This window comes from Poecile atricapillus, chromosome 4 (assembly GCF_030490865.1).
Source record: "Poecile atricapillus isolate bPoeAtr1 chromosome 4, bPoeAtr1.hap1, whole genome shotgun sequence".
NCBI lineage: Eukaryota > Metazoa > Chordata > Aves > Passeriformes > Paridae > Poecile > Poecile atricapillus.
The window spans coordinates 30,088,902-30,103,736 of record NC_081252.1 but is presented as its reverse complement, the minus strand read 5'-3'; the positions used below and the strand labels follow the sequence as shown (position 1 = coordinate 30,103,736).

The window sequence follows — 14,835 nt, the reverse complement described above, 5'->3', positions numbered from 1 at the left end:
GCAGTAAGAAAACAATTCTACCAGTTTGAACTTAATCCTCCAACTCACTGTTTCCACAAACAAGCTAGCAGATTTCTAGTTTACACTTCATCTTTCAATACAGACTAATTACAAGCTAATTTTAAGATCTTCCTCTAAGAAATTATAGTAAGCAGCTTTTTAGAATAAGGGAACTAAAAGAAGGTTTTTTTGAGCAAGAGACATGTAAGACTGCCAACAAGACAAACAAGCCAAAGGCAACACATGGACAAAGGAAATCAAACATGAGCACTAAGAGAAGCTAAAACCAAGGTGACAAAGCACCACTGCTAAGGGTGCCTGACGAGACACCAGAGATGTGCTCCGGTCAAACACAGAAAAGCAGCAATAAAATTTCCAGCATTCCTGTGTGCACGTGGAATAGAGCAGAAGTCTGTAGTGTGACTTCCCATTCCCTTTTAGTACCTTCCTGAAGGACCAGCTCTGGTGACTGTGCAACAGATGGTGAAGATGGTGGCTTTGAAGACAGGCTTGGAGCAGGTGACCTTACTGACGACATCACAGCAGAGGAAGCAGATGTTCCAGCTCCAGGCTTGGTAAATGGAGTATTATGGCTCACTGAATGCACCGGCTGTGAAGAATCAATGCCACCTGAAAACAACAGCAGAAAGCGGGAACCCTTTGTATGTACTTGCAGACAATTACACAACACAAGCAATCATATTTGATTCCACAGTAACTACAAAAACCAATACAGTACTTCAAAGAGAGATGCCTTCAAACAAGTATCTATGGAAAGACTGGTTGCTCTAAAAAATTCAATACCTACAGTGCTAAAATTCCATTATAGAGAACAAATTGCTCTGACAACAGCAAAAAAAAAAGAAAGCATGATGCAGTAAGAGCAAGACTAAGCTGAAGCTTATTTTTCATACACCCCAATGCTGTGCTTTTACAAGTTACCCTTCCCAGGTAAGTGCAATGTCCACCTGAAATAGGCTCTCTCAACATTCCTCCCACAGGAGGAAGCCTTGTACACTTAGACCAGTATTATGCGTCCCTTGCAGTCTTGGCACTTTGCAATATGGGTAGTCTGTTATGAGACTCATATTCCAAGCAATCTGTTTCAATCAATCCTGAGTATTCCACAAAACTTCTGATGTGTTTTAGACATCTGGACTAGACATAATCTGCTAAAAAAAAAGTCAGATTAATGCTTTGAGAGATTTGACATAGTCCAGCTGAAATTCCTATCAGACAAGGACAACATAACTTTAATTAAGTTAGCTCTCAAGTAAAGGTTGCTCTTTGCTTATAAATTGAGAAAATCTGTATTATGATTCTTTCTAAAAAAGCCCTGACTGACCAAGCTATTAAAAAGAAGAAAAGAAAGGATATAGTTTTAGCAAAAGTACTCAGTAAACAAACACAGAAATTAAGCAAGAACAAAATTCTCCATTTGTAGTATACTTGTTAAAGTTACAGAATTTGTTTGAGGATGCAGAGGTAATATTAACTTTGCATCTTCTCACATACAGCTGTGTAGATCATACAGTCCCTGGTAGGCGATATCTCACAGAACTTAATGGGCAACTGAGGTTTCCTTTAGAGGGTGAAAAAGAAGAGGGAGCTTAAAATGATCCTTCTGTTTTTATTATTTACAGTCAAAATTAACAGCAACACATCTTTATTATCTCAAGGGAACTTTTATATATATTTTGTAATTTTAAAATCTGATGCTGAGCATACACATGGCTTTTTTGCAAGTCTTAACAAAATCAAAATGAGGTCTTCTTCCAATGAACATACAGAGCATTTTTTTACTGCAATGGACTTACTATAACCTCTGCTTCTACACACTGACTTGCAGATTCCCCATGGGAGCTTCAGAACCTGTCAGCAGGAATGCTCTTATTACAGTACCTTCCTCAAGCAAGATCTGCAAGATGACAAGGGAAGAGTTCTTTGCCACATTCACGTGCTCACCCAGATTTTGTAGCAGGGAGTTGTTTGCAGGGTGATGGTATTTTCCACACTGCAAGTCAATATAGCAATGCTGGCAGCATCAAGCACTGCTATAGAGAGTGCTAAATGCTGTAATGTCAGTGTCACGTGCTCAAAACCAATTTACACCTGGATTAGCTGAAGATGTAATACTTTCCTGCCAAGTACTAATATCTATTCTCAAGCAAAGGTTATCCAATTACCTTCAAAATTACGTGATTCGTTTAAATGCATTGCAAAAAAAAAAAAAATGTTTCTAAACTCTGAGAAATAAAATGTAATTTTTCTTTATACAAAAATCCAACCTGCAAAATTAAATGTTAAACTTTATTTGGTGACTCTGTAAAGGTTTTAAATGCTATAAGCAACGAAGACCAAAGGAAACATCGGAATAAAATTAACGTTTAAAACCACGTTGTCGGCAACTATCATCATATGAAACAATCCATGGTGAGAGAAATTATACTATCACTTTATTTTCCTCTGGCCAATGAGAAGATTGCGTTCTGTCATATAAGCATCATTTTAGGATTGCTTACTGTAGCTCAAGACAAGAGCTGGACTGGACACCAGTTTAGAACACAAGTTTCCCATCAACTTTTCCAGGACAAACACAATCAGGCCAAGTAATATTCCCAACAACTGATGTAATGGGAAGTCAAGAGTTTTGTCAGGGTGGGCAAATATAAACCCCACTCTCAGTGACACAGTATTTTCTGTTTTTCACATTTAACTCCTCACCTTCAATGTGTACTGAAGTTTTCCCTTCATGCCTGTCAACCATGAACACCTCTTCCACTAACAATGATCAAAAATAACGATCTACAGCTAAAAGGCATGTTACAGAAAGAATCTGCATAACTTAGCAAATTAGCATTGTAATTCATCATTTTTCCCTATACAAGATCAGAAAGTTGTCATTTAATTTCTAACTGGAGACTTAGAGGTCATAGTTAAAAAGTATCATCACAGGATCCCCTCGAAATTTCAGAAGAGATGCCAGGATTATCCTTCTTGAGTTGCTTCAGCTGTGATCTTGATTTCCTGACCTCACAACCCTTGCAACCCCACACACCCCCTGCACCCAACGTAACACAATTTCTAAGGAGAGATGTACCACCTCCTTGCACCTTGTTTTCCAACAGCATCCTTTGCCCCAGACTTTCAGTTCTGCTGCAGTCCTTCCCCTTTTTCAACCACACCTATATTAGCAGATTTACAGGATTATAGCCTACATTCCTATGGAACTGGGGCAGCAAGGACTTTACATCCTGATCTGACATGAGGGGAAGTATGTGCGAGAGATAATGAAATTAGAGTGTCTCCTGCTCAAGCAGACTGTCCATACCAGGATGCAAAGAAACCCATGCCATACACCCACAGAAGGAGCTCTCCAGCTCCCTTCTCCTCACCAAGGGGTCCAGTAAAATTCAGGCATCCTGGCTGACATCCACACTAACTTGAAAAGCACCAAAAATAATGAGAGTGCTCCAATTTCAGCTGAAGTAAACTGGAAAAACATTAAAGAAAGCTACTGACCTAGAAAGACAAAAGGACTAAATAATACAAAGTATGTAATTTACATAGCGTAATACTCCTGGACAGACTTTTACCAATACTGTTCTGCTGAAATACAGATTTTAAAGATAGAAGAGGGTGATTTTGCAGGGTTAAACTAGTTTAAACCTCCAAGGAGAAAAATCTCAAATTAGAGATATTTATAGTCTACTTTATTTATACTTCCTAAAGCAAAGAAAATTATTCTCACTGCCTATTATTCATCAAGAGCAGTCAACTACCAGCAAAAAAAAAAAAAAAAATCCTCTTAAAATAAATTTGGTTTCTTCTAGTGAAATCTCAGCAAGCTTGCTGAAAATACTTCAGCTATTTCAGAAAGGGGCTGCTAAAGTTTTAGGAAAGTACTTTCTTGCAGTTCTATGTCCTTAGTATAGGACAAACAGAAGTTCAGAGGTTTGAGCTTAGTAAATTTAACATGCTGGAGGCTTTGCAAGGCTATACATAAAATTAGATTTTTAAAGAAACCAATTTAAGTCCAGTGGTGAAAATTTTTTTGATTCAAGTAAAAAATAATTCAGAAATCAAACAACTTCTGAAAAACTATCACCGGTCTAAGCTTCGTAAGTCCTGTTTGAACACACAGATTTTATTAACACATCATTCTTCTACATAAAGGTTTCATTTTCATCAGAGAGCTTTCAGTGCTGACTGTACAAAACTGCTTTGGACAAATACATTTAAACTGTAGCATCCTGACTGACAGTCTGTCTGCAATTTGCTTATTTATAATTCAAAGATTGTAAGGGCATTTTTCACAGCACAAGGGCAATGACAGCAAACTCTTATTGGCATACTGACAAAGAGGAGAATACTGTATCCAAGTTTCTTTACGCAAACAGTCATACTTAGGAATTTCAGTAAATCTTAAAATTTTTTCAAGTAGTTTAGTTAAAAACTATGCACAGAACAGATGGCAACTGTTTCCCATCATTGCCTCTTCCTGAAGAAAGCAGGGGGGATGAAATATTCAGAAAGTTTCCTTCCAACAGATCATTCATTATTTCCTTATGCTCCTTGTGTTTTGTATTCAGACACTTTCCAAGGATGTACAAGAACTGGCAAATAATTTTCAAAATCCAGCTTCTTTTCTTAAAGGCTGAAAACAAATAGAATACTATATATAAAATGACTCCATCTGAGAAGAATGAAACTACACTGGGAAATTTAGAAAGCATCTCAGCATCTCAAAATCAAACCAATTATGCCAGGATCAAACAATTAATTACTTTACAATTTAATTATTATGCATTTATTTATAATTATTTATGTAACTATTTTACTATCCAGATGTTGCTGCAATTGGATTTTTAATATATTTTTGCGAGATGTTGAATTCTAGATTAAAATAAATCAGGTAACATTGGAGGCAGTTTGTTTAGCCCCCATTTTTCAGACATCAAAAATGGTTTGAAGTGTTCAAGGTTTAGTAATAAAACTGTCCAGCTCTTCCTTCAGCCTTGCTACCAGTTGTTATGTTTATCTACTTTTCTTAGTCAGTAAATACAGAATCATTTGTGTGCTGATGTTAAACCAGAATTCAGGGGAAAGAGAAAAAAATTATTTTGCAGATAATTCACTTCCAGAAACCTGTGCACTGTGCAATGAAGCACAGGACATGCTTCTATCAGCAGCTTTACAAGCCCAGAAAAAGTCTGCATGTGGTTTAACTATTGAGGCCTACAGTCTGGCAAACCAACCAAGGACTGTAGCACTACCCAAGCACAACAGAAACAGTGGATCAGTGTTTATTTTCATAATTGCAAAGCGAGTGAGTATCCATGACATAGCATTATCACAGCCAATTCTATCACTAGTTCTTTGAAATTCAAGTGTAATATTGCTACTTTTTCTTGAGGCCATATGCTAACCCAATCACCCCTTTAAGAGCAGCATTGAATAGTTCTGTTCCACCTTGAAAACAGCTGCTCATTACAAAAAAAATTGCTGTAAACAAAATCATTTCAAGACACCTCTACAGGAAATAAAATCAACAAGCACTGGAATTAAAAACTTCTGTAAATAAAACAGCAACAGTTTGAACAAACAATAAGTTGTTTTCATATGCCTAATGCTCATTGTGTTATTCTGGAAAGACACCTGCATTCTGTCAAGTCCAGCTGCAGATTCTGCACACAACAGAGTCAACTTTTTTGGCCAGTCCTTGAAAAAATCTATTTTTACGCACATCCATGAAAATTCAGGAGCATTTCAAGGAGCTCCCTATTTTTCTTTTTTAAATGGTATTTTGTTTCATGGTTTGAAAATACTGGAGAAAATTACACAGAGCACTCATCAGCACAGAATTCAAATCTACCAGTATTAAAAGTTATAATAACTGAGCTGAGGATGACACTCTACATCCTAGTTTTGGGGAGGGGGCAAACCAATATTGAAACTAAATTCAGACTGTGGACTGAATGAGCTTCATTTAAGCTTAACTGCTTTTCCCAAAAAAAGCTGTACCAAAGTCATACTCTTTCTTAAGTCCTTGGTCTGAGAAAATCTCAGCTCCAAGGACTCCTAAAACAGTTTCAGTGTTACAATATAATCTGAAACATCTAGCAATTAAAAAAAACCCTACAATTATGTAACATCTGCCTTTAGAAGAGAAAGCAAGCTGTAGTCTAGCACTGCTTACAAGTCAAAACTGCATGAAGTCAGAAAATTCCCAGTTTAGAAAGAAAATCAGAATCTTCCTGCACAGACTATTGATCTCTCCTCTGCAGAGCAAGGTATTTCATTGTGAAGGTACTCACACATCTCCAATCTCTTCCATGCCACCTACTAAGTACTACCTCATGAACTGGTACTCAGTTTTCCTGTGAAACAGAAGCTGAAAGTATTAATGAGGACTGAGTGCACTTGCCCTCAAGTGGCACCTTCACAACTTTATAGCTACAGCCATACTAAAGCCATCAAGTTGATCCTTGCAAAAATCACGTACAACTTTGAGAACTCTTTCAAATGTTTATCAGAAATATTAAGTAAAAAAACTCCGGCTGACTCAAAATCCATGTAGGGTTCCACTTCTTTCCTGAACTTTGTGAGAAAATGCACGTGTTTATTAAGATCCAATTATTACAATTATTACAGAGATGCCTTTGCTTGAATTATGGTGCAAACGAGACCATATGACAAAGTCAATAGTATGAATTTTGTTGGAGAGGAGAGGACAAGTGACAGATTAAGACCCATCAAAAAGACAAGAAGGTAGACATGAAAAATACCTCAAATCCTGCAGGGACTGCCACGCTGAGAATGAAACATGCTCCCACATCACTGGGAACTGCCCAATTATGCAGGATACAAGAATTCAAAGGCACAATTACATATGTAAAATGTTACCAAAGGAAGCAAAAAAGCAAGATTGGACAGTATTTCAGGAACCACACATAAGAGATGACTTCAATGAGTTATACAAACCAGACATTTTTTGTGAAGGAAATGCAAGCATTTGTGGTGGATGTGACTGTGTGATACAAGTGTGCTGACACATCTTTAGAAGAGGCCACTGTAGAAAAAGTGAAGAAATACCAGCATCATCACAAACACACCCAGGAACTCTGCCACAACTGTGGCAGACATTCTGTCTGTGAGCGTTCCCAGCCGAGTGCAGGGGAAATGGTACCATAGAAACCATGAACTTCTGAGAGCCGTCACTCTAAGGCAGGAGAAGACAGCCCAGGCCCTGGCGTCAGAACGCTCTGCACTTCCGTAGATACTGTAGGTGTGTCTGTGAGTTTCACTTCACAGCATGTGCTATTGTTTTACCTTAGCACCAATAAAGTGGTGACAGTTGTGTAAGGAAGAATAATTGGCATGATAAAAAGTACCAGTCTGCTTCCACAGGGCCTGCTTCTTATCTGGCTCAAAACCCAGCTTGTAGCCTCTGGTGGCAGGTGCTCACCCTCCCTGTCTTGTGTGGATTGAAGGCTTCCCCATCAGACACCACACCCTCAAAAACTCTCCTCCTGCTCCAGAAGAAAGTGTGCAAACCTGGCCTCAGCAAAGCAGCCTGCTGCCTCCACAAATGGCTTATTGTTTTGAGTCATTACCATTAACATTTCAGTATCTCAGTGTCACCAAGGCAAAATTTGAAGAAACAATAACCATGACTTAGAAAAATTCTCTAGCCATAAAAGAAAAAAGTATCTTTGCGAAAAAAAGACATATTTCAGAAATTACACATTCCTTCAGAATGGCTTGAAAAAGCTCCCTTCTGAGGCCATTCACATGAAAACCACACAAATAAAGCCTTTTTCTGCATCTCTCAATAAAAACAAATAGCTGCTATTGTGAGGACTGTGGTAACCAAATCAGAAAAGCTACAAGAATGAGTGACAGAACTCAAAACTACATTGCAGAATTCCACACAGTGAACAAGAACAAGCCAATAAGAGAACACGATTACTTATGTTTCCCAGACAAATCTGGAAGTTCACTATCTTTCAAGTAACACCATACCTGTATTTATTTGGTTGTTTACTTTAGCAACTGATCCGGTGAGATTCCTGCTGAGGTTGTCTTGCACAGACTGAGCAGATGAAGCAGTTGATAATGTTGTATTATATCCCACAGGAACGTGCTGTTGAAGGGAATGAGGTACTACTGATGTACTCTGGCTAGAAAACGCATTTGTCTCTTTGAACTGTCCAACAGCAGGTAGACTCTGAGAGGTAAATGTCTGCCCATACACACTGCCAGCAGCCACGGGAGGATAGGAAACATTAGGATACATGGCACCAGAAACCACAGGCATGGTGTACTGATCAGAATTAAGGGGAAATCCCTGAGATGCAACTGAAGAACTGACAGAAGTGCTGTAGTGATTATCAAATGCTGAATATGACTGCTGAGCACTCACATGCAAGTAGGATGCAGACGATACTGCTCCTTGAACAGGTCTGTCACTGGACCCCCCTGAGTGGGGCAGAGTGTTGTTGTACAATTGCTGTGATTCCTGTGCATTCAACATGTTGCTACCCACAGATGCCATAACATTTTGTGCTGGTGCTGAATAGTAACCAGGGTAGTAACTGGCTCTGTACTGATTATCCAGATGTGAAGCAGCAGCTTTATTGGGCACTTGGGAATAGTGTCCTGAAGGCGCACTGTAGTTTGGAAGATGTGAGCCATAGCCAGAGGGGAACTGCATCTGACTCTGCATAGGACCTGAAATGAAGAGAAAACATCACATGTATTAAAGGGGCATCTGCTAGTAGTGCAAATGGACTCTGCACTTGAATTAACAAACAACTGCTTTCTTCTTCTTTTCTGTCACTATTTTTGAGTTGGATTCCCATGAGCAGAAAGAGAATAAACCATGTATAACTCATGTAAATACAGTATTTGAAGTAATTTGCAAACAAAGATGTAGCAGAGAAATGGATTGCTTCCATTCTTGAAAGATTTCCATGCCAAGATTGTTTGCCTGTTGTTTGTATTTTGAATACTTTTAAGAGTTTATAGGAGGTTAATACTTAAAAAAATAGTGAGCAACAATAAGCTACAAAGTTGCAAGTATCTGAATACGAGTTTGCCTTACAGAAACTGCCTGAACATGGAAACTGAAAAGCTGCAGTCAAATCAGTAAATCAATACATAACAACATAGGTATTCTTCAAGTCTTCAATATAGTGATCAAGGTAAGAGTCGCAGGGCAGCTATATTTGTCTTCTATGTCTTTATGTATTATGCTTTCAGGAAAACTGACGTTTTTATGAAACTACAGAGTATTTGACAAGGCCTGTTATTTTCATTTACTGCCTGATACTTACATCAGGTATAAGAGATGTTGGTATCAGAGAAACTGACCTCTGGTATCACTGCAATTGGCTCTGCAACATTAGAGGCTAATTACATACCGGTCCAGCAAGGGTCAAACAAGCACTTGCCTGCTAGAGACCAAATGTTAACTATGTCTAAACTGATTTTCTTAGCCAACTGCTCAATGGGAAATCTCGAAGTCCTTTCTGATGTCCTATTCCTTAATCCTGTTTTTATTTTTAGTGAACCACAGATACTTTGTGTGGATAACTTGCTTTCTTAAAATTCCCACACCCTATTGCTTACATCACACAGAATGACTACGGTGTTATTTCCCACTCTTGGTCAATAAAAACACCAACACAGCACTGGCCCACTCACAAATTAAATGGCAGCTGGGGTGATAATGAATAGTTCATTCCTCTGCTTATATTTACAATGATTACAAAACATAAGCATTACTTCTCTTATCTTAAAATTCTGAATAATCACTGTTCTCCAACGAGCCTCTGGATGTCCTATGAACAACTTGCAAGGCAATTTTAATAACGAATGTATTAAGAGGCTCCTAAAATCAAGGAACATAATGTCCAAAATTGCTTTCTGGTAAAATTAAAAATGCCCTTTCATAACTGACAGGAAATTGAACAGAAGAGAAAGGAGCTAAAAAAATTGCAGAATAACCTGGACTGCTGGATCAAAAGACAGGCACTTAGGTGAAAAGCATAAAGAGTTTTTAAAAAAATGATCTAAAATTTTGAAGAGAGCATGTAACTATGCTTCTGATTCACCTTTTTCTTGAAAAAGTGGGAGCTGCTTCATAAAGCTGCGTAGTGTTTCTCTCCTTTAAAGGAAAATGATTTTGAGTTACCAAGCCATTAAAGGCCACATGAATTTTGCCACTTTTGACCTGCTTTTTAAAGTCTGCAAAAGCAAACCCAAAAATACAGCAATAATTTATATGTGTCAAGGATTACGGCTTTAAGCCGCTATGCCACTTAAGGTGGCAAGAAAAGATATTTTATTTGAAAAGCCTGTGCATCTGTTCTACTGATACATGCAGATTTAACTAACTGAGCAGGTATAATTTAGAAACTGGTTTAGGAGCACCTGACTCCTAAATAAAAGGCTGCATATCAAATCATCTACTGCGAAGTCTTCCAGTATCTAGCTCTTGTTTAAAAATACACACCATAAAGAGAGATTGAATTATCAATACAACATATCAGTCTCTACATGATAAAATGCAGAGTCTTTTTTATTCACATTTTTATGTAGAAACATCTATAAATACACACATGAAAATCTGACTGAGACAGACAACACTTGAAAAATTATATTGATTTCAAGCTGCAGGTCCTTTGAAAGCAAGTTTTACAATTACAGATGAAAGATTATTCTCATTATCTGAAGTGAGTTTTTTGTCCATTTGATTACAAAGAATGTGAGTAGAAAGTAATTTTTCACTGCAATTAGTAGCTGAAGCTACTAATGGTGACTAGATAACTGGACGGTTTTCAACACTGCAAATCAGAATACATCTTCAGCGTAATTTCGAAATCTTGTTAATTGCACAATCTGTCCTGATGTCTCAAGTACTACCATTCTTCCAAAACACCTGACAAGTATCTCAAAAAATTCCATAAAGGAGCTGAAAACGTCAGCTGCACACAGCAGGTGTATCTCCAAAACATCATCTATATAACAAAAGCACTGAACCGCCCCTTCTATGAACAAATTAATACTTATTATATAAAGTATGCAATTATATAAAGTTATAAGGCGTAATTACACAGACATTAACATGTGAACCCCAAAAATCTAAATGCTTTTTATGGAAGGGGGGAGTCACCATGCAAAGAACTCCAATCTCCCAAAAAAAAAAAAAAAAAAAAAAAGAAAAAAAAAGGCAGTGCTATGGCTATACCACTATGTGAATTAGTAAAGTTTTGCTTGCTAACATCACGTTTGGTTTTTATGTCCATGCATTCCCTCAGCAGTGTAATTCAGCCATCTGCCACATACCCTACCTACATGGAGTCTATGGATGCCACACCACCAAACCTCCTTTCTATCCAAAACCACCTGTGAGCTTTCCAAAACTTCTAACATCCCTTTACCCACCTCCAGAGAAGACTCTCTCAGCCTCCTCACATGTCCTTTACCCCATTGGCAGGGGACAGACCCACCACCCCTTGTTTACTGCTGGCAAACAAACCGGGAGATCAAAGCAGTGCTGAGCTCTCACTGCAGCTCAGTCACAGAATCAGTGTCTCCTTCCTCATTTACACAGCTTCCCATTTTCACAAAATACTCAGAGGTTTCACATCTTTCATATTCTCTTTGTTAAATTGACAAAAACTATCCCAAGTCTGAGGAGGGATGAAAAACAAGGCTAAACAACATAATAATGAAAATTTTGCTTCCAAAATGCCAGTAGAAATACCAATGGCAGCCTTACAAACCTGCTGTAGACAGCACCAGACAAAACTCTTCTAAAGAGCCATGGGAATTCAATACAATTATCCTCTCAGTGCTGCATTTCAATACATTAAATTGTTAGCGCTGAAGTCCTCCATCACTACTGAAGAAATACATCATCCTTCAGTACTGATTTAACAAGAACCATTTTGTTATGCCGAAAATGGGAAATAGGTCATTCTCTACTTAGCTACAAAGCCACTTGTAAGACTACAAAAAGTTCCCAAACTGGTAAGAGAGAAGGAAAAAAATAATACCATACACACAAGAAGTTACTTTTAGAAATCCAACAAAACAATCACACCTAAATTTAATAAAAACTGAAGTTTCCAAGGATCTCAAATGGACTTGGTAATTGAACCAGGTAAAACTCACTAATAACAAACCTGAACATCCTTTTCAATACCATCACATGTACAACAGGCTGCTTGCTTTCTGCAAAAAGCACTCTCTTTCATCAGATGGCAGCAACTACATAGTTTTACCTGAAAAATTCACATTGTTTCAAACTAAAACACAGAGCCCTCTAAAAGAAAGGATATACTGGTGTTTCAGCCAATACAGAAACAGCTCAATTCACTTCAGGATCTTACATTTAAACTCCACTCCAATGATATAAAATTAAATTTCAAACGCAGTGACAATCTTCCTTATGAAATTTATTTTCTATTATATAGTACAGAAATTTCCACTAGGTTTTTTTTGCTATTGTTATTCCCCCCTACTTTCTCTCTTATTTTCATTAAAAAAAAAAACCCCAAAACCTCCAGTCCTGTGTTGTAACTTCAGGAGATTGGTTTATCTGTTGTCTAGTACTAATCTAAAATTTTTGAAATGCTATTGCTAAATGTCACAAAATTCAGTGTTATTGACTAAAGTCATCAAAAACATCAAAAGGAACACAGAACCCAAAGTTATGCAATATACCTTTAAGACTGTTACTGAACAGTGTATACATTTCTCAGAATTAAAGAAAGAGCATTTTGCAGAAAATCTGTGCCCTGTTTTTACACAGGTTGTGTAAAAGCTGTTTCTACCAATATTAGCAGCAACATGGAATAAATTAATTAAAGCAACAGTGAAGATGGTCTTTAAAATTATTAAGCCATGAACACAAAGAGAAGATATGATGACAGTTTCTATTTGTTTCTGTAAAACACTTCCTGGTTACTCACGCTGTAGCAGCTGTATTCTGATAATGGCATGGTTTTTGACAAAAAGCTGTGTAAATTGTCATTTTCTGAACTATTTTTACAAACCCCAGCACCACAATACCAGTTTGGACTGATGCACCAGTTTTTAGGAGATATCATTTAATTACCTTCATTTTCTTCAGTGACTGCCTCAATATCTACTGTATAGGCACTTAAGAGCTTAGCCCTTAACTACCCCTTTGGACATGAGAAACATTCACAGTTCTCACGTAAAAAAAATCGTAGGTCCCTACCCAGCACAGAAACCACACCTGCGAAGAAAACAGCCTGACTACAAAAGATTTAGCAGTATGAGCTACAACTCTATGCAAGAGGCCAAATTTAGATACCAAACCAATATTACATGGAGGAGATGGTTATACAGGGATTTTGAAGAGTTAACGTGGTGTGTCAATAAAGAAGTGAATTTATAGCGCACCAATTTAAAAATGCGGAAGTGTACACTCATTACTTTCATTCATACTACAGTCAGTCGCACTACCTCTCTACCTGAAATGGGAGTCATTATTTTGTGACTTTAAACTATTCTGCCTTTGTTTTTCAGTGACCCACATTTCACTGGTCCAATTTTCCTGTTCAACTCAAATACCAAGAGCCAGTTGCGCCTACCCACCCACTACTTTTAAGTTCACACGTAGCTACAAAGTGAGTACTCTCGCCCCTAATACGCGGTTCTCTGCCCATTCCCACGCACGACGGCCAGCGTCGAGGCCTGGAGGTGCCTCGGCCTCCAGAGCCTTCCTGAAACGCCACAAAGCAGGCGCCACAACACCGGGCAGATCCAAATCCGCGAGGAAAGGTGCGGATACCCCCCCGCCTCCCGCTCCCCTCGCTCCTTTAGGGAAGCGGGAGAGGCTGCGCCTTCTCAAGTTCTTTCCGCACGCAGCCGCGGGGGCCCGCACCTTCCTCGAGCAGCTCCGGCGGGTCCTGCTGCCTCTCGGCCACAGGGCTTTGCTGCGGGCCGGATGCACCGGGCCCCCGCCAGCCCCCCGGGAGGGAGAGCGCACAGGCCCCCGGCACCCACAGGGGCCTCACCCCCCGCGGGAGCGGCGCGGCGGGTCCCGGGGACCCCGCGGGCGGCCTTTCCCCGCCCGCCCGGGCCCCGCGCAGGCCCCTCACCGTTCTGGCAGCGCGGCGCGCCGCTCGCAGGGGCCGCGGCCTCCAGGGAGCTGCCGGGCCCGCCCGGGGAAAACGCGGCGGCGGCGGCGGGCCGCGGTGGCATCCCGGCGGGCGCGGACATGGCTCCTCGCAGCGCTTCTTCACTGCGTCCCGCTCCCGCCTGCTCCTCTCCCTCCTCCTGCTCCTCCTTCTCCGCCGCCGCCCCGATCCACAGCCGGGCGCCGAGTGAGGGCCGGGAGCCGCGGGAGGGCCCGAGCGCCGCGCGCGCCGTCGCGGCCCCGAGCGCCGCCGCCTGCAGCGCCCCCCGGCGGCGGCTCCGCCGTGAGGCCGCGCCCCGCCCGGCGCTGCCCGGCCCGGCCCGGCCGCGGAGGGTGGGCCCAGCGCGCAGGATGGGCCTCGCATCCAGCAGGGGCTTCACCTCATCCCGTCCCGGCGGGAACGGCCCGTGTGGCGGGGAGAAACCGCCCGGCCCGCTTAGTCGGTGTGTGGCGGGGCATTATGCCTTATCTGTGACTCTGTGGGCAGGCCGGGGCAGGGCGAGGAGAGGCTCGAGGGATGTGATCCTGGCCCCCTACTGCCGAGTAGCAGGCACATCTGGAACGCGGTGTTCAGATAGCGAGGCGCATCTGGAATGCTGTGTTCAGTTCTGGGCTCCTCAGCACAAGAGAGACTTGGAGCTCCTGCAGCAGGACCA

The 14,835-nt window shown here is 40.5% G+C and overlaps 1 protein-coding gene across 2 annotated transcripts in view; it reads right to left on the bottom strand.

The window, feature by feature from the left end:
- The window catches only part of SEC24B (SEC24 homolog B, COPII coat complex component), a 47,704-nt gene extending 33,272 nt beyond the window's left edge, over positions 1-14,432 (bottom strand). For both annotated transcript variants that reach the window (XM_058837702.1, XM_058837703.1), the window contains exons 1-3: positions 14,142-14,432; positions 8,026-8,733; positions 445-630 (exon numbers count right to left, since the gene is read on the bottom strand). In XM_058837702.1, the coding sequence (XP_058693685.1) occupies positions 445-630; positions 8,026-8,733; positions 14,142-14,262 (1,015 nt within the window). In that variant the 5' untranslated portion in view covers positions 14,263-14,432. The remainder of the gene's footprint in view (positions 1-444; positions 631-8,025; positions 8,734-14,141) is intronic.
- Between the last annotated feature and the right edge of the window lie 403 nt (positions 14,433-14,835).